This window comes from Hypanus sabinus, chromosome 4 (assembly GCF_030144855.1).
Source record: "Hypanus sabinus isolate sHypSab1 chromosome 4, sHypSab1.hap1, whole genome shotgun sequence".
NCBI classification, from domain to species: Eukaryota; Metazoa; Chordata; class Chondrichthyes; order Myliobatiformes; family Dasyatidae; genus Hypanus; species Hypanus sabinus.
The window spans coordinates 26277735-26297295 of NC_082709.1; the positions used below are offsets into that span (position 1 = coordinate 26277735).

Here is a 19561-nt window from a genome sequence, read left to right on the forward strand (position 1 = left end):
ATTGGCCCCTGTCGATTATCCCCGATGTGTAGGTGTGTCTTGGGCAGCATTGTTCTTTAATGAGAATGTGGAGAGAATTTCGTGCGTTAGAGTAGGAATAGTATAAAAAACACGGTTGATGTCAACTTGATGCAATGATTGGGTCTGTTTTTCACACACACACACACACTTACATTGCAATGATAAAGGATTTCACATACATGGCTAAAGTAATTACAAAAAGCAAATATATCTTTCTCCTCCACAAGCAAAACTGAATGTCCTGAATTCTGGAATTTTAAATTTAGACTTGCAATTCAAATTTTAACACAAATTTGTGAAACAAGTCACTGTTCACAGTTCACCATTCTCATTTATGCCCCATGCATAGAACATTTCAGCTGCAAATCAATCTTTACTGTCTGTCAAAATATTGAAATGATATTACCCATACCTGATCAAAGTTATCCAAAGCTGCATGGAGATTAGCTAACATACCAGTTGGTGGCTCATTGGTAATTTTGATGGAGTCCTCGAGAATTCCTTGTGGAATGATATGCTCCTCAGGAGTTGGAGCAGACTCAGCACTCATGAATACACGATAGTCTGGATGGGATCCTTCACTTAACTTTTCAAGAAGTTGTTCTAAAATACTGAGCCACTTTGCCATTAAGTGAATATTCTGCAGGCAAAACATGCACGCATATTTTTGATTTTATATACAGTATTATATTGTCAAATATATATTTTTAAACATGAAACATATGCAATAAAGAGGAGCAAACTGCTCTAATGATCTGAGGCACTCCCTCAGGACCAGATTGACTTGATCCACTCTGGTTTTACAGGCTCTGAGGTGGCTAATAGAAACCACAGGCTTTTCTACAAATGGGACAGGCAGTGGCCGCCAGGGCAAATGGATGGTAAGCTTGTGAAATGGTGCACTCCTTCCACCACCAACACAGGGTCTCTCTGTGCCCCCGAGGTTCTCAATACTACCCTAAATGTTTCTCCTTCACTTTGATCAAGGTATGGAGACCAAAAGCAAACTGTAAAAGGATACAAGCCTAATCAGGCTTTGAGAACATCCTCAAATTATCTCCACAGTTCACTGATAATATCGAGTATTCCAGATGATAGCTCACCACTGCTCTACATATCTTGAGAAAAACCTCCCTAATATTGTCTTACCCAAGACTCCAGAATTTACTCGGTAAACAGAGGAAAGGATTCAAAAATATGCTCATAGTCTCCTTAGAAAATGCACCAACTCTGGGGAATCAATGGTCCCATGATTAATCAGACTGGGGAAAGCTGCATTTTGGATGGTTTGAGAACATACATCAGAAGCACAAAGCAGACCCAATGTAAACTATGGAAGGAAGATATCATCTTACAAACCATCCACACACCAGTTGACCTTGTCAGTCACTTCAGAACCCACCACACTGGAAAAGAAATTAGTTCCCTCAAGAACAAGCAACTGCCAAACAAAATTTCTATATCTCTAAATAAATATTAATGAAACATAATTTTCTACTTTATATTCATTTCACCTAACAATAAATCATGACATCCGATTAGCTTTCTTAATAATTTGCCATTCCTACATACCAACCTTCTGTGAATCTTGAACTAGGATACCAAGGCCCCCCTGCATCTCAATGCTATTATCAAAGAGGCAGCAGGATGGTGAAGTGAGTGGAGGTGCAGCCCCAGATGTTCCCGGTTCGATGCTAACCGCGGGTACTGTCAGTGTGAGGTCTTAGTGTGCTCCCTTCCACTGCATGGCTTCCTTCAGGTTCTCAGATTTCCTCCCACATACCAAAGATATTTGAGTGTATAGACTAATTCCACTGCAAATTGCCCCAGGACACATGCGAGTGGTAGAATACAGGGAGAGTTCATAAGAATGTGACAAAAATAGAAAAACATGGAATTAATGTAGGGTTAGTGTAAGTAGATGGTTGATGGTCAGGGTGGAGCTGGTGGGCTGAAAGAGTCAGAGAAGTACAGCGCAGAAACACATCCCTTAGCCCATCGAAAACATGCTGAAACCACTTAAACTGCCAATTCCCAATGACCTGCATTGGGATAATGGCATTCCATATCCTTATTATCCGTGTACGTATCTAAACTTCTCTTAAAAGTTGAAATCGAGCTCATATGCACCACTTGTACCAGCACCTCATTCCACACTCTCACAACCCTCTGAGTGAAGAAATATCCCCTCAAGTTCTTATTAAACTTCTCACCTTTCATCCTTAAGCCATGACCTCTGGTTGTAGTCCCTCCTAACCTCCATGAAGAATGCCTGCTTGCAGTTATCCTATCTATAACAGTAGCGTGGATATTGGGTACAAGTTGATCAGGGAGTTAACATTGGCATGTGCTAAAGGTAATGCAGTCGTTATGGGAGATTTCAACATGCAGGTGAACTGGGAGAATCAGGTAGGTGCTGGACCCCAGGATAGGGAGTTTGTGGAGTGTCTAAGAGATGTATTTTTGGAACAGCTTGTGCTTGAGCCAACCAGGAACGAGGCTATTTTGGACTTGGTGATGTGTAATGAACAGGAATTGATAAGTGATCTTGAAGTAAAGGAGCCATTAGGAAGTAGTGATCATAACATGATAAGTTTTTATCTACAATTTGAGAGGGATAAGGGCAGATCAGAGGTGTCAGTGTTGCAATTAAATAAAGGAGACTACGGAGCCATGAGGGAAGAGCTGGCCAAAGTTAAATGGGCGGATGCCCTGGCAGGAAAGACAGTGGATCAGCAGTGGCAGATATTCTTGGGGATAATACAAAAGATGCAAAAGCAGTTCATTCCAATGAGAAGGAAGGATTCAAAGAGGGGGAAGGGGCCACAGTGGTTGACAAAGGAAGTCAGAGATTGTATAGCATTAAAGAAAAAGAAGTATGACAGGGCTAAGATGAGTGGGAATACAGATGATTGGGAAAGTTTTAAGGAACAGCAGATCTTAACTAAAAAAGCAATACGGAGAGAAAAAATCAGGTATGAGCTCAGTCTAGCCAGGAATATAAAAGGGGATAGCAAAAGCTTTTTTAGCTATGTGAAGAGAAAGAAGATAGTTAAGAACAATGTTGGCCCCTTGAAGAATGAATTGGGAGAAATTGTTATGGGAAACAGGGAAATGGCAACAGAATTTAATGCGTACTTTAGATCTGTCTTCACCAGTGAGGACACAAGCAATCTCCCAGATGTATGGATGGGCCAGGGTCATAAGATATCAGTGGAATTGAGACAGATTGACATTAGAAACTGTGATGAGTAGGCTGGTAGGACTGAAGGCTAATAAATCCCCGGGTCCAGATGGTCTGCATCCGAGGGTTCTAAAAGAGGTGGCTCAGGAAATTGCGGATGCATTGGTAATCATTTTCCAATGTTCCTTAGATTCAGGATCAGTTCCTTAAGATTGGAGAGTGGCTAATGTTATCCCACTTTTCAAGAAGGGAGGGAAGGAGAAAACGGAGAACTATCGCCCTGTTAGCCTAACGTCAGTCGTGGGGAAGATGCCCACGAAATAGTGGCATATCTTGATGGCAGTAATAGGATTAGGCCGAGCCAGCATGGATTTACCAAGGGCAAATCATGCTTGACTAATCTGTTGGAGTTTTTTGAGGGTGTAACAAGGATGTTAGACGAGGGTAAGCCAGTGGATGTAGTGTACCTAGATTTTCAGAAGACATTCGATAAGGTGCCACATAGGAGATTGGTGAGTAAAATCAGAGCTCATGGCATTGGGGGCAGGGTTTCAACATGGATAGAAAACTGGTTGGCAGATAGAAAGCAAAGGGTAGCAGTGAATGGGTGTTTCTCGGACTGGCTGGAGGTGACTAGTGGGGTACCACAGGGCTCTGTATTGGGACCATAGCTCTTTACGATTTATGTCAACGATTTAGATGAGGGCATCGAAAACTATATCAGCAAGTTTGCTGACGATACTAAACTGGGTGGCAGTGTGACATGCAAAGAGGACGTTAGGAGAATACAGGGAGACTTGGATAGGCTGGGTGAGTGGGCAGATACATGGCAGATGACATTCAATGTGAATAAATGTGAAGTTATCCACTTTGGAAGCAGGAACAAGAGGGCAGAGTATTGTCTGAACGGTGTAGAGTTAGGTAAGGGAGAAATGTAAAGAGACCTGGGAGCCCTAGTTCATCAGTCAATGAAGGTGAATGAGCAAGTGTAACAGGCAGTGAAGAGGGCAAATGGAATGTTGGCCTTTATTACAAGGGGAATTGAGTACAAGAGCAAGGATGTCCTTTTGCATTTGTACAGGGCCCTGGTGAGACCACACCTGGAATACTGTGTACAGTTTTGGTCTCCAGGTTTAAGGAAGGACATTCTGGCAATTGAGGAAGTGCAGCGTAGATTCACTAGGTTGATTCCTGGGATGGCAGGGCTGTCTTACGCAGAGAGATTGGAGAGATTGGGCTTGTACATACTGGAATTGAGGAGATTGAGAGGGGATCTGATTGAAACGTTTAAGATAATTAAAGGATTTGATAGGATTGAGGCAGGGAATTTGTTCCAGATGTTGGGAGAGTCCAGTACCAGAGGGCATGGATTGAGAATAAGAGGTCAGTTATTTAAAACAGAGTTGAGGAAGAACTTCTTCTCCCAGAGAGTTGTGGAGGTGTGGAATGCACTGCCTCGGAAGACGGTGGAGGCCAATTCTCTGGATGCTTTCAAGAAGGAGCTAGATAGATATCTGATGGATAGGGGAATCAAGGGATATGACAAGGATGTTTCCAGGTCTGGAGGACCTGAGTAGTAAGGAAAGATGGAATAGATTAGGACTGTATTCTTCAGAATGTAGAAGATTGAGAGATTTGGCAGAGGTAGACAAAACTATGAAGGTAATAGACAATAGGTGCAGAAGTAGACCATTCGGCCCCTTGAGTCTGCACCGCCATTCTGAGATCATGGCTGATCATTCACTATCAATATCCCTTGATTCCCCTATCCATCAGATATCTATCTATGTCCATGTGGGACCTTGTCAAATGCCTTGCTGAGGTCCCTGTAGACAACAACCACTGCCTTGCCATCATCCACCTTCCTAGTAACTTGCTCGGAAAACTGTGAGATTGATTAGACATGACCTACCATACTGACTATCCTTAATCAGTTCATGTCTATCCAATTCCTTTTATATCCGGTCCTGGTTTTTTTTAAAACCTTATGTTTCCACCTTATTTTCCTCCTGATGTGGATAGTCTCTTATTTTTCTACATTACACTCCAAGTTTACAAGTGTTTTCTGCACTCATTTAATCTATTCATATACATTTCATAATTTATTTTCCAATCTTTGTGTCATCAGCAAATTTAGCATTCCTTTGGTGCTTTCATCCAAGTCACTCACACTGCCTACCGAAGTTGAAGCCCCTGCACTGAATCCCTGTAACACATCACTCATTACATTTTATAAATCAGAAAAAGATCCAGTTATGTCTACCTCCCATTTCCTGTTAGCCTGCCAATCTCCTATTCATGCCAATGTATCAGATACAACACCAGCACATCCTGATATATTGGATTATTATTGTCCATAATAATTATTGATGTGGCATCTTCTCAAATGTCTTCTAGAACTCCAATGATATCACCTTCTTCAGATCTACTTTAGCCATGTACTACGTCGTCAATCAATTCCAATCAGTTGGTTGTATACGATTTCCTTTTCACAAAACAATGTTTACTTCAAGTTGTGAAAAGAAATCATATGAGCAGTGCAGCTTAACTTGCCTGCAGGATAATCCAGTGTCCTTCTTTAGAAGCTTTTACCAAAGCTTGTTCAGCAATTGCCTCTTGTCCTTGCCCAAGGGAGACATTGTGAAGTTTTCCAGAATCAATAGCGAAACCAAGCTTTTTTCCTGAATAGGATGATAAATTACAATAATATTTAAGCAATAGTTTATTTTGACTGAATAAATATTTTCTAAAAGACGTATTCGTTGTCACCATCTAGTAAGATATACAATATTATTCAGTATGAGAGTCCAGCAAATTAACATCATTAGTTTCACTCATGTGACACAATATGGTCAAGAATCCTTAAAGCCATCATTTAACTTTGACCCAACATCATTTTGTAGTGTAGTTAATCAGTAGAAGCAAAAGAAAAGCTAAATCCTATTGCTCTGTCATCACAATTGCATGTCCACCAGGTAATATTCTTGATAACATCATGAATGTAATAGATAAAGCCTCGTGGTACCCATTTTGAGTGCCACAGATAGCCACTTCTCATTTAGCTTTGCTCCATTCTCGTCACAGGAAGCAAAAAGAAACCAAGAGCTACAAAAATGGCGTTATTCAATATGTCATAAATACAGAGTTTGCAACAGTTATGTACACTGTATACTCTATACTCAGGCCACTGCAAGTATCAGAATTTAAGCATTCCTTGCAGCTTCATACATAAGCTTTCAAAACATTTTAACCAAAATTATATACCATCAATTTTCTAATAAACCTTAAGCAGTGCTTCACATAGTGTGCCATTTTATTTTTGCCTGAAGGTTTACATCATTTCATTCTGAAAATTCCTCTGTGCTACTTCATTAACAGTGGAAATGACTGATTGTTGCTGAAGGATGACTGAAGGTATTTGGTGTGTTCTGACATTTCATGGCATTCTGATCGCATTGAACACAAAGTACAAGTTGATGCAAGATTGTCCATCAGTGAGTACAGATTTTCTTAAGGTAACAAAATACAACAGATGATGATGTTTAAAGTCTATACAGCAAATGTTGTGAATAAAGGAACACGTGGAGAGAGAAGACACACGTTAGAAAAGACATGCTTACTTTTATTGTTTATGTCTACTTTCCGTTTCCTGTTAGCCAGACAATCTTCTATTCATGCCAATATATTAGTGGCAACACCAATACATCCTAATATATTGGATTGTAATCATTGATGTGGCACCTTCTAAACTTCTTTTAGATCCAAATATATTTTTAACTGTATATTGTGTTTCTTTGTTTTGTGGCTGCCTGTAAGGAGATGAATCTCAAGGTTGTATATTTTGATAATAAACATATTTAAAACTTTTGAACTTTGAACACAGTTGGGATGATTGTAAGAGAAATAAGAATGGCGATGAAAAAATGATACAAATTTTGTTCTCCCTCTGATTTTATACTGAATGTAATCATAAAATTGTTTTACATTTTGAGATCTAAGTTTCTGAATCTAAAAAGCATCTAGTGCTTTTCCAGTGTATATGACAAATAAACTCTTCTCAGGCTTCCAGCCGGGTTCAGGTTTTGATTTTCAACTTTGATGGCATTTAACTACTGTGTTGCACCACTGGCTTTATGGACTGCCTAGTGAAGGAAGCCATTGAAATAAAACTAGAGGAAAAGAATTTTTAACAAAGGTGAAGGGTTTGCTCTAAGTAAGAGCTGGCATTCAATTGTAAACAAGGTGGGGCAGTGGAAACCTGATTGGATGAGAACTAACCAATCAGGAGGAACAGATGATGGGGGTATAAATACCTCTGGAGTAGACATGCCCAGGCATCATTCTTGATGAAGATGGCAGAGTTTGTCATTGAAATGTCGATTAAAATCCATACCTGTATGTGGCTGGAAGCCCAAGAGTATCTGAATCTAACTAAAAATCAACTGCTTCACATTTGCTGTTATAATGAATGAAAGGTTTGATAAAAACAAATTAGAACCTTAAGATTATACTGTTTGGTATAAACACATGATAGGACTCTGTCAAAATTTGATTTATGCTTTCCAGTTGGAGGTGTGTTCATTTGGAGTTTGACTTACACATGCAGGAGTCCACTGGATGTATACAGCCTTGCCAAATAGACAGCAATGCATATTTTGGACAAAATTGCAACAAAAGCAGGCCTGAACCAGATGGTTTGGGGCTACGTGCTGCCAATTAAAAGCAAATTTCTTGTTGAGTCCAACACCCAATCTCCAGCGTGGTCCTCTGTATCTCATTTACAACCAGGTGACGGCCTCAAGGCCTCCTCACACTCACTCTACCTACCCAATTCCTATCCTCTAATCCCCTGTCTATGGAACTCCCAGCTCTTACCCCCTAGTCACCACTCTGCCTGAATGAAACCACCGACTACCCCACTGCCCGTAAATCATCACAAAAGAGCAGTCATGCAATTAATCAACACCAACTCTTCTTGCACTCAGCAACAAGTTGGGAGGTGTTAACAGTGGACACTCACCAAGACCATGCGAAAGCCACTAGACGGTTGCTATACAAGAATGCTCTGGATGGCTCTTGACGTGAGTTGGCAACAGCGCATGACGAACGTCGAGCTCTATGACGACCTACCGATGCTCACTACTGACATCGAGGCAAGAAGACTGCAACCAGCAGGGCACTGTCTACACCACCCTGAGCTACCCGCCAGCCTAGTTATCCAATGGGAGGATGAACCCTGGGCGCCCTCCCAAGACTACGCGCTCCTAGAAGACAGCAGCGCAGCTAATGTAGATGAACGGAACACACTGAATGAAGGAGAGGGAGGAGCGGAGAGTCTCATCATGCCCGACACTGGCCCCCTAGGCCTGAGTCAACATAGTAGTAGTAACAGTCCATTCAAGTGGCATTAATTCAACGTTTGCCTGCTTGCTGATGCTCAGTTTGGGTTCTGCCATTGCCAGGGTCACTTGACTAAAAGAACGTCTTGTACCTCATGCTGCAAGGGTCATGCATGAAAGCAGAGATGGCCTCCAAGTAACACCTGACACCTGAGAATTTCTAACCAAGTCAAAATTTAAAAAAAGGGGATGCAAAAGATTTCAAATCTATGTGTTGGAAGGGTTATGGTGAAATAAGGGGCCATATTGTGCAAGCTTATTTCCAGTGCCATACATAAACGCCAGCAAAGTGGTGCTCACTCTTCAGCACTTCATCGATGTCAGTACCAGATGTGAAATACATCTGTCCCTCAACTATCTGCCAGGGACTGTTGGTGTACAGAGTGACACCCCAAGCTGTTTAAATCCTTAATAATAAAAACGTGCAGTTAACTGCATAATTGTTTTTTGACTTAAAGTTTCAGGTTCATTTCTGTAAAGTATTATTATTATTAATATTTTAATGTTTTAATAAATAACTTACAAAATAGACACAAAGTGTACTCGAGCCAGTTTTAAATTTTGTCATGAATATTTAAAAATTGTTCAAAGGCCTTTTACAGGACACCTAATCAAAGTGCAGTCAGGATGCTGCAAGCCCAGTTCATTACGTTTGGCTAGTGACAGGATGTCATCTTGCTGATCCTCTTTCCTTCCTTATTCAGACACAGTGGATGAGCAAGTAGAATCCACAGCAGCAAGTTAGGACAGAAGGTTTTATTCAACCCACTGTGACTAAATCGTCAGCTAGCTAAAACAATAAGACTACTGATTATCCCATAAACATTAGAATAATTTTTTAACAAGCACAGAGGCTCATTGAAATTTATGCTTTAAAAAAATCATGTCCAGCTATCAGGGCAAAGGCAAATACCATAAATATGTTTATATGGAATTGAGCAATTAATTGAAATGAATACAGAAGAACAATTGGATGCAAAAGGAAAAGCTAAAGATAATCTAACAGTTTACCACAACATCCTTACAGTCACAGAAGGTCTATAAGACTTGCAATTCCCACAGAGACCACTGAATATACACACACAATAATTTGAAATGATTATATTTCTGTGCCTGTTCTAAGCAGCATACGCACCCAAGGCCTCGACATCTTTCAGTGGATCAACACCAGAAGAGAGAATGAAGAAGATCGGAGATGCAGGACTACTTTCTCTGAATGATTTAATGAATTCTGTCTGACGGCCCTCAGTGTATTTTGTTCCAAGCTTCTCCTCCACAAATTTTCTGTAAAAGCATACATCATCTGTTTATTGCAAATATTAACAGTCACAAAGTCGAAGTAGATTTATTATCAAAGTACATATATCAAAGTAACACGCACATACCTGGGATTTATTTTCCTACGGGCATTCATAGTAAATACAAGAAACACAATCAAATCAATGAAAGACAACAGCCAACAGGACAGTCAAACAACCAGTGTGCAAAAGACAACAAACTGTACAAATGCAAAAAGAAAGTAAAAACTAATAATAATAATAAATAAGCAACAAGTATAGAGAACATGAGATGAAGAGTCCTTGAAGGTGAGCCCATAGGTCATGGGAACGGTTCAGTGAAGGGGCAAGTGATGTTGAGTTAAGTTATTTTCTTTGGTTCAAGAAACTCATTGAGAGGTAATAACTGTTCCTGAACCTGGTGCTGTGGGTCCTGAGGTTCCTATACCTTCTTCCTGATGGCAGCAGTGAGAAGAGAGCATGGCCTGGATTGTATGGGTTGTTAATGATGGATGCTGCTTTCCTGTGACAGTTCTCCATATAGATGTGCTCAACGGTGGGGAGGGCTTTATCCATGATGGTCTGGGCCATATCCACTCCTTTAGTAGGTTTTTCCACTCAAGAACACTGCTATTTCTATACCATACTGTGACCATTCCTGTCAATATACTCTCGATCATGCCTCTATTGAAGTTTGTCAAAGTTTTAGATGACATGCCAAATCTTTGCAAACTAGAGGTGATGCTGTGCTTTCTTTGTAATGGACCCAGGCCAGATCCTCTGAAATGATAACATGGACCTCCTCCTGAAGTCAATAATCAGTTTCTTGGTTTTAAGGACATTGAATGAGAGGTTGTTGTTATGGCATCCTTAATTTGTATTCATCTTCCTCTGATTCATCACCACCTTTGATTCGGCCAAAAACAGTGGTGTCATTAGCAAATTTAAGTAAGGCATTGGAGCTGTTCTTAGTGTAAAGTGAGTAGAGTGAGGACTAAGCACACAGTTTTGTGGTGCTTCTGTGCTGATGGAGATTGTGGAGAAGATGCTGTTGCCAATCCGAACTGACTGAAGTCTGCAAGTGAGGAAATCGAAAATCAGTTGCATAAAAAGGTATTAAAGACTAGATCTGGAAGCTTATTGATTAATTTTAAAGGGTTTGAAGGAATTGAATGTTGAGCTGCAGCCAATAAAAACATCTTGATATATGTACCTTTGCTGTCCAGATGTTCCTGGGCTGAGTGAAGAGACAAAGAAATGGCAAATGCTGTAGATCTGTTGTGACACTGGGCAAACTGGAGCATTTCCAAGGCAGGAATTGATATGATTCATCTCCAACCTCTCAAAGCATTTCATCACAGTGGATGTAAGTGCTACTGGGATGAAACGCATTGAGGCAGGTTACCACGCTCTCTTGGGCACTGGTGTAATCGAAGCTTGTTGCTTGTTAATGGGTGCCTAAGACTGCCAAAGTGAGAGGTCAAAGATATCGGTGAACACTCCAGCTAGTGGATCAGCACAGCTGTTTGTTATTCAGCCAGGTACACCTTCATGGGTTCACCCTCCCTCGGGATGGTCCCACTTCGACCTCAGAGTATGAAATCAAAGGGTCATCAGAAGCTGCATGGTAGCTTGTGAAAGTGCCTCCATATTTTGATGGTCAAAGTGAGCTAAAAAGGCATTTAGCTCATCTGGGAGTGAACACTTGTTGTCACCTCTGTCACTTGGTTTCACTTTGTAGGAGATGAGAGCATTCAAGCCCTGCCACAGCTGTTTAGCATCCCTCAGTGATTCAAGGTGGTCCAGAATTGTCACTGCACATGTGAAATGGCTTCCTGGAGATCATACCTGGACCTGGCCCTCAGCAGTCTGCGGATCTCAGGGTTCATCCAGGGCTTCTGGTTGGGGAAGACTGAATGCTTTTGTGAGGACACACTCATCTACAACTCCTTTTATCCTAAAAATTCTTTAGGATAAACACCAAAATAACATTATTTATGGTAAAAGAAACTGGAGGAGTGCTATAAAGCTACAATCATTATAAGTGAAACAACATGTTATATATTTTGCTTCAGCTTGCAATGATGTTGTGTGATTATTGCCCTGAGATGTGAAACTGGATGTTACTTTCCCAACAGTGGCTATTGCTTTTGCTTATGTTTTCTTTTTTCTGCATTCACTTACCTTACTTTCAGTATCACTGGCTTCCAATCTAGGTCAACTTTTGATCAAATTCATCTTGGCTCAGCACAGCTTTGATTGCCTGAGCTTATCAACATACATGGAGTGCAGGCCTGGTTTTAAATTTCACTGGCCATCATCATCATTCATTTATATTTGGTAATGTGACTACTAATACTTAGTCCTCTTCCCTGATTGGTCTCAGGCATACCCGTCCATCAAATTATCTTCTGAGCCTTTAAACTCAAGTCACTCATTTCTTCCTAGATCTCAGGGCCCAGAACCTTCTCCGCTGAGAGCTTCTTCCACAATGACAGAGGGAAAACCATGTTTCAGAACATTTCGGGAGCACCAAGGTGTAAGTGCCCATCAGTGGAACAAGTGTGAGAGAGATGAAGAAACTGGGAAGAGGAAATGGCAACCTTGTAGGCAGCAGATGAGAGGATACATAGCCAAGGCAGCTGTGGGAGACTATGGACTTGGAAGAGATGTTAGCCACTTGTCTGTCTCCTGAGATGGAGGCTCAGAGATCTAGAAAGGCAAACTTGGGAGATGAACTACATAAACATCAGAACAAGGTGGAAACAGGCAGGAAAAATGGAGAAATTTTCAAGTTCTACATGGGTACAGGATATGGCACCAATGCAGTCATTACAGCTTTGGAGAAAGAACTGGGGGAATGATCCTTAACAGGCCTGGAACAAGGATAGTTCCACTTATCCACCAAAAAAAAGGTATGGATCGGGCGTGTGGACACATAGCTACACTTTTTATTAGAAAAAGAGGAATGGAATGAAAGGAGAAGTTGTGAGCATAAGTACCTTTGTTGACAATCCCAACAGCAGTGGATGTGAATACTGCTATGCTATCATATCTCGGATAATTCAGAAGCTTTGACATTGACATTGGCACACTGAGTGAGGCAGGTCAGGCATCATCTTCAGAACAAACACTGAAGCAAGAGTATGTCTCATGGATACTACAAAAGCATTTCTTCTCAAAAATCTGTCAACTCCCAGATTCCAGAAGCCATAGTTTCTACAGTTTTTGGGCTACTCTGATCCATAATGTCTTGTATCTTTACTTGTCTATCGAAGAAAATTGGGACTGACGATAAGGAGATCAAAGAACTAATCAACTGCAAATGTGAAGCAATTCTAGATTTTTTGTGCCTTTACAACAAAAGAAATAGCTTTATAAGTATCTGTTTTACCAATATTGCAAAGTCTAAAGTACTTCATTAGGTAATGAGTACTTTGGATCACAATAAGTGTCATTGGTCAGGGTTGACCATGGATGTTGACTGCCAGCTGTCTATGTGATCTGCAAGGCAGTACGATATGAAAAGCAGGCTGTTGTCCATGAAGCAAGCTCCTCTCTCCAAGCAGCTGATGGATCCAAAGGAGCAGTAGAGATTGATAGTTCGGCATCACAGGGGTTGCCAGTCACCGTTGAACTCCAGCTCTGGACTGTTCCCTTGGGGTTTACTCCTGAAGCCTTCCCTATGAGTGGGTATAATCCCAAGGCAGCAGAGGCTTGAGATCAGAGTTTCCTTCTCCTAGATGAGCTGCCAACCACAGCTGACGAGCCCCAACTGGCTGAAGTGACTGGTTCTGCTCAAAGGCCTTTCTCCTTTCAGAGGGAACAGTTTCACCAGGCTTAGTAGATGAGCCACACATGAAGGCCAGGACTTGGTTGTCAGAGGCTCCTTGAGGTGCTCACAATTGGGAGCATTTAATAAACAGTGGGAGCTTATCTCCACTACCTCTTCTGGCTATGACAACCTTAAGGAACTGGATCATAATACTATACCTAATATTTCTGGCCAAAATCTTTATTTAAAGCAAGATCTCACAAACTGCAACAGTATGGCACCTTCAAAATTAAATAATTAACTATTAAGATACTAAGGTTCTAAAGATTCTGCAGAGTAAGTAATTATAACAGAGCATAATGATCAGATTACCTTATTGCATAAGTCATGCGATCAGGACGCAAAGCACGCATCATAATAAGTTTCTGAAGAGAGCTATTGTTTTTCCATTCTTGAGGGAATTCCTCTTTTTCTGGGCATTCGGATTCAACAAATTTCTTCCAGCGTTTGACTGAACCTTCAATATCCCTGTCCAAACCACGAAACTCATCCATGAAGCTCATTGTCTGTGGGCACAGATACGCATGAAGATTACATTTCTATTTCATCAATAGTATTGAAAAAAGAAATCAAAGTGCAATACCAAGATAAAACAAAAAGTGCTGGTAATTCTCAACAGTCAAGTAGTGAGAAGACACTTTAGGCCAATGGCCTTTCATCAGAACATCCCATATATGAACAAACTAACTTTTTAGAATCTTGCGTCCTTTCCTAATTCATTTATTAAAAGTAATAAGTATTTGACATCAAAGGAGATTTATTAGGATTATATTGCTGTGTTTGCAGATGGGAGCCAAAAATTGTTTAAGTAATTTATTATCATGTCACTCCATACAATAATGTGATTCTTTTTCTGCGAGCATACTTAGCCAATCTATAGAACAGTAACTGTAAACTGCAAGCACCAGGAACCGTTAACTGTACACAAACTGCAAATGCAACTGTAATTAAATAGCAATAAATAATGAGTGTAGCTATCCCCTTTTGCTCAAGAGCCTGATGGTTGAGGGGAAGTAACTGTTCTTGTACTTGGTGGTTTGAGTCCTGAGGTACCTGGACCTTCTGCCTGATGGCAGCAGTGAGAAAAGAGCATGGAAAAGAGAAAGTCTGCTGATGCTGGACATCCAATCAACACACACAAAATTCTGGAGGAACTCAGCAGGCCAGGCAGCATCAATGGAAAAAAGTACAGTTGACGTTTGGGCTGAGATCTTTTGGCAGGACTGGAGAAAAAAAGATAAGTAGATTTAAAAGGTGGGAGAGGAGAGAGAAATACAAAATGATTGGTGAAACAGGGATGGGATGAATAAAGTAAAGAGCTGGGAAGCTGATTGGTGGAAGAGATACAGGGCTGGAGAAGGGGGAATCTAATAGGAGAGGACAGAAGGCCATGGAAGAAAGAAAAGGGAGGAGGAGCACTGAAGGGAGGTGATGGACAGGCAAAGAGATAAGGTGAGAGAGGGAAAAGGGGATGGGGAACGGCGAAGGAGGTGGGGGAGCATTACTGGAAGTTCGAGAAACTGGGTGGTGAAGTTCTTTGATGATTAATGCTGCTTTTCCACGGCAACGTTTCATGTAGATGTGCTCAATGGTTGTGAGGGTTTTACCCGTGATGTACTGGGCTGAATCCACTACCTTTTGTAGGACTTTCCGCTCGAAGGCATTGGTGCTCCCACACCAGGCTGTAATGCAGCCGGTCAGCACATTTTTCACCACACACCTATATTGCCAAGGTTTTTGATGATGTGCCAAACCCCTGCAGGCTCCTGAGGAAGAAAAGGTGCTGTTGTGCTTTCTTTACAATAATATTTATATGATGGGTCCAGGGCAGGTCCTCTAGGATAGTGACACTCAGGAATTTAAAGCGACTGACCCTCTCCACCTCTGATCCTCCAGTGATTACTGGATCATGCACCTTTGGTTTCCTTCTCCTGAAGTCTACAATCAGTTCCTTGGTCTTAATGACATTGAATGGGAGGCTGTTATTATGACACCACTCAGCCAAATTTTCAGTCTCCCTCCTGTATGCTGATTCACCACCACCTCTGATACAGTGGTGTCATCAGTAAACTTGTATACGGTGTTGGAGCTGTACTTAGCCACACAGGTGTAAAGCGAGTAGAGCAGGGGGCTAATCACACATCCCTGCCGTGCTCCTGTGCTGATGGAGATTGTGGAGGAGATGCTCTTGCCAATCCAAACTGCCTGAGGAAATCCAGGATTCAAATGCACTAGGGGGTACTGAGGCCCAGGTCTTGGAGATTACTGATTAGTTTTGAGGGGATGATGGTGTTAAATGCTGAGCTGTAATCAATAAAGAGCATCCTGAAATATGCATCTTTGCTGTCCAGATGTTCCAGGGTTGTGTGAGAATTTACATGGAACTGAGGGGATTTCCTGGTTCAGTTCATAAATGTATTGTTGAAACTATTAGAAATTCCTCATGGTCACTTTTTCAGGGTGTAATGAACAGATTCCTCACATGACTAAAGCAGGAGAATCTAAGGCCCTCCTGTGTGAACTGTATGAATCCCTCAGTACTTATCACAGGTAAAGTGGAAGCTCAGTATTCCTCGATCCAACATAACCTTGCTGACTTGTCTAACAGCCAGGCCCCAATGCAACCAAGGTTCTGGAAAGTATAGAAGAACAAACATTTAGCCCTGATTAACTCATACAAGTTTTTAATAGTTGTTTTGCGTGCCTAAAAACATTACCCCATCAACATGATTAGGCATATTTATGGAATTATAGCATTCAGGATGGGGTCCCATGAAAATGGCCCTCTTTGTTCCTGTATTCTAACTTTATAATGAGCATAATTCATAACAAGATCAACACCATTATCTTCAATAATGAAATTACAGTTTTATTACCAAGTCCAACCGAGTTATGGCATTTTGAATTGCTGATTATATTTTGACAAAACTATACAGGATCTAAAGTACAACTGCATAGCTACTGGTGAGTAACTCTCTTTAAAATTTTTATGTTATTTACTTCTGCTATACTTTTTGCAAATAAACAAAACTGCAAGATACAAGCATATACCTTTATTGCACTCCATGCTGCATTTGACAGGAAGTCCACAGGACTGTTGTAATTATGGTCAATATTAAATCTGAGCAAGAAGTCAAGTTCATGGGTATCTATTTCCTTTTTCAAAAGTAAAAGCTAGACAAGGAAAATTAGAATCAATGTTATTATTTTGACATGACTGATTATTTAATATCTAATTTTACAACTAATCCATCCAAGCTGTCAACATTTTACTTTCCTAATCCTGGTATTCCTAATATAAGAATATCAAAACTTTACATAGTTCAAATTAAGTTATTAACATTTCTGAGACAAAAAGAGCCATGCAGTGTTCAGTTAGACATTTCAAATGCACACCTGAAATGCCAGTTGAGCTGTAAAGGTAAGTTTGTCCCTTTCAAATAATCCACGGCTAACATAGATGAAGGTTGAGTATGTGATTGCATCAATTAGATTAGTCACCCGCACATGAACGTTACCAGACTCCTCAGCCTGCTGTACAGCTTTGCGAAACACAGCAGCAAACGCCTGAAAGATAATTACATTGTTAGCTGTTTATTGTGACTGTGAAAAGGTTATGTATAAATAGTGCACAGAAATATTAACCTTGAGTGAGAATCTGTACATAGGATTGATCATGCTTAGGTCACTCATGATGAAATAGAGCAGTGAGGCTCTGACAGCTGCAGGACGATAATGTTCACGAGCTTCATTGATCGTTGCTTCATTAAATTTAGCTTCAAGTGCCTACACAGAGAAAAAAAAAATAACAATTAATGTGCGGCATCAAACATTTTTAAGCAACTGTCGATCTCCCGGTCTTTTCAGAATGATCAGGTGTGTGCCCTGGCGTACTGACACCTGGCTCAAAAGGCCAATATTCGCACGTATCCTTGCTTGACTGCCCACACCACATCCCAGTCACCTCAGATTCTGCCCTTGGCCTAAACCCAACCATATTCATTTCAAAGGGATTTGTGGACTGAGATTCAGGAGTGAGAAGTTGCTCTTTAACTCAAGGTTGCTGAAGTCAGTCATGGTGACAATTAAGTACAGAATAGATTTGAGATGTGCATCTTTCTGATGTGTGAAAATATCCTGAAAATATCATTAAAGCAAATCCCTGATGACTCTCTACTTTCTAACTGATTCTGCTCCAAAATTACTTTTAGTTTAAGTGAAGCAATGGGTCACAAAAATGTTACTTTAAATATGGCTCTACAACACTTTTTGCAACAACACTTCCTTAAGTACTTTAGTTCTCATCATTAGACTCCCATTAAAATAAAAGAATATATTGGGACGGTTGGCGAAAATGTTTGGCCATAAGAGAAGAATTCAAAGAGGAACTCACTATGGAGTAGACTGAAGGGTGAAAATTCAGAGATGAATCCAGGCATTCTTAGCAATGAGATAAGGAGAAGGAAAACATGATGCAGCAAATGTCAAAGTCAGAGGTTCAAAGGAGAAGACTGATTTGGAGAAGGCTGGGATGGAGAAGTTTACAGAGAGGGAAGGACAAAGAATTAAACAACATTGATCAGGATTTAAAATTTGACACATTGGAACAACTGGCCATGCAGAGTTACAGGGACATGAGCTCACTTGGCATGGAAATGATATGGATAGTTGGTTTTAAGATGAACTAGTGTTAACGGAAGACAGATAGAAATTTGTTCAAGATCATATTGAAAACGTCAAGTCTGGAAGTGACAAGGTATGTGATGCACCATCAATAACTCACTCTGAGACGTAAAGGCGAGATATCGGCTTTTATTGACTGGAAGAAGGAACAAGCAGTGAGTGACCACCATACTACATCCTGGAGACTGAGAGGCCGGGCTCAGGCCTCAATCGCCTTTATACCGGGGTCTGTGGGAGGGGCCACAGGAGCAGTCAGCAGGGGCGTGTCCGGACAGGTATATGTAGTTCACCACAGTATGAATGGGGCTTTCATGGTAAATGAGCTGAGGCAGCATGGAGACAAGAATCACTAGAAATGGATGGACAGAATATAGCATTAGAAGCAGAGGTTAGGATCCCGTTAAGTTCAACTTCTAGACTGTATGATCTGGCCTGACTCAGGAAACAAGAATTTCACTGTTTGATTGTCTATGTATACTGAAGATATACAAGGTTAATCTTTTTTAAAGAAAGGAATTCTGAGTGGCAGTTATAATTTTATAAAATGATGGGTGGATGATTAGTAATAATTATTGGTAGACCTTACACCATTATGAAACGTTGAAGCAATGTGAAAATGGAACAAACTTCTAGCAACAAGCCCTTAATATTGTGTTCATCGGCTTCTCCGTACCTTCGTTTCTATTTCAGCTGCTGTATCTTTAGTGGTTTCAAGATTTTTTACCAGTAATGTATCTCCAAGGAAATTCCAGTCTGCAGCTGAGAGCCGTGTTAATAATTCATTCTCGAGTAACTTCAGCTCAATTTTGAAATGATTCTGTTGCTTGGTGAGGTCAGACTAAGAAAACAAAGGATTTCTCTGATGCTATTTCTAATAAACTGAGTAGCAACATAATTTTCATTTCATCAGTAGCTTCACAAGTAATAGGAATAGGTGGTCTAGCAGTTTTAGATTTATAGCACTGTCAGTTATGACTTCTTGAGTGCTGAATCACTTTTATGGTGATAGTAATTTAACACTATGTAGCATACTTACAGAAAAATTATTTCATTGAGATAGCAAAGAGTCTAAATGTACTGCAACATTTAAAATGTGAAACATCAGTTCCTATTATATTCAATTGATAGCAATTCAATATGCTATTACACAATTTATAACATT

The 19561-nt window shown here is 40.6% G+C and overlaps 1 protein-coding gene across 1 annotated transcript in view; it reads right to left on the reverse strand.

The window, feature by feature from the left end:
* Positions 1-19561, reverse strand: part of dnah9l (dynein, axonemal, heavy polypeptide 9 like) — a 271859-nt gene that overhangs the window by 24165 nt on the left and 228133 nt on the right. The window contains 8 exon segments of the mRNA XM_059966255.1: positions 434-661; positions 5759-5886; positions 9740-9888; positions 14029-14222; positions 16768-16890; positions 17113-17283; positions 17362-17502; positions 19073-19237. Coding sequence (XP_059822238.1) covers positions 434-661; positions 5759-5886; positions 9740-9888; positions 14029-14222; positions 16768-16890; positions 17113-17283; positions 17362-17502; positions 19073-19237 — 1299 coding nt within the window.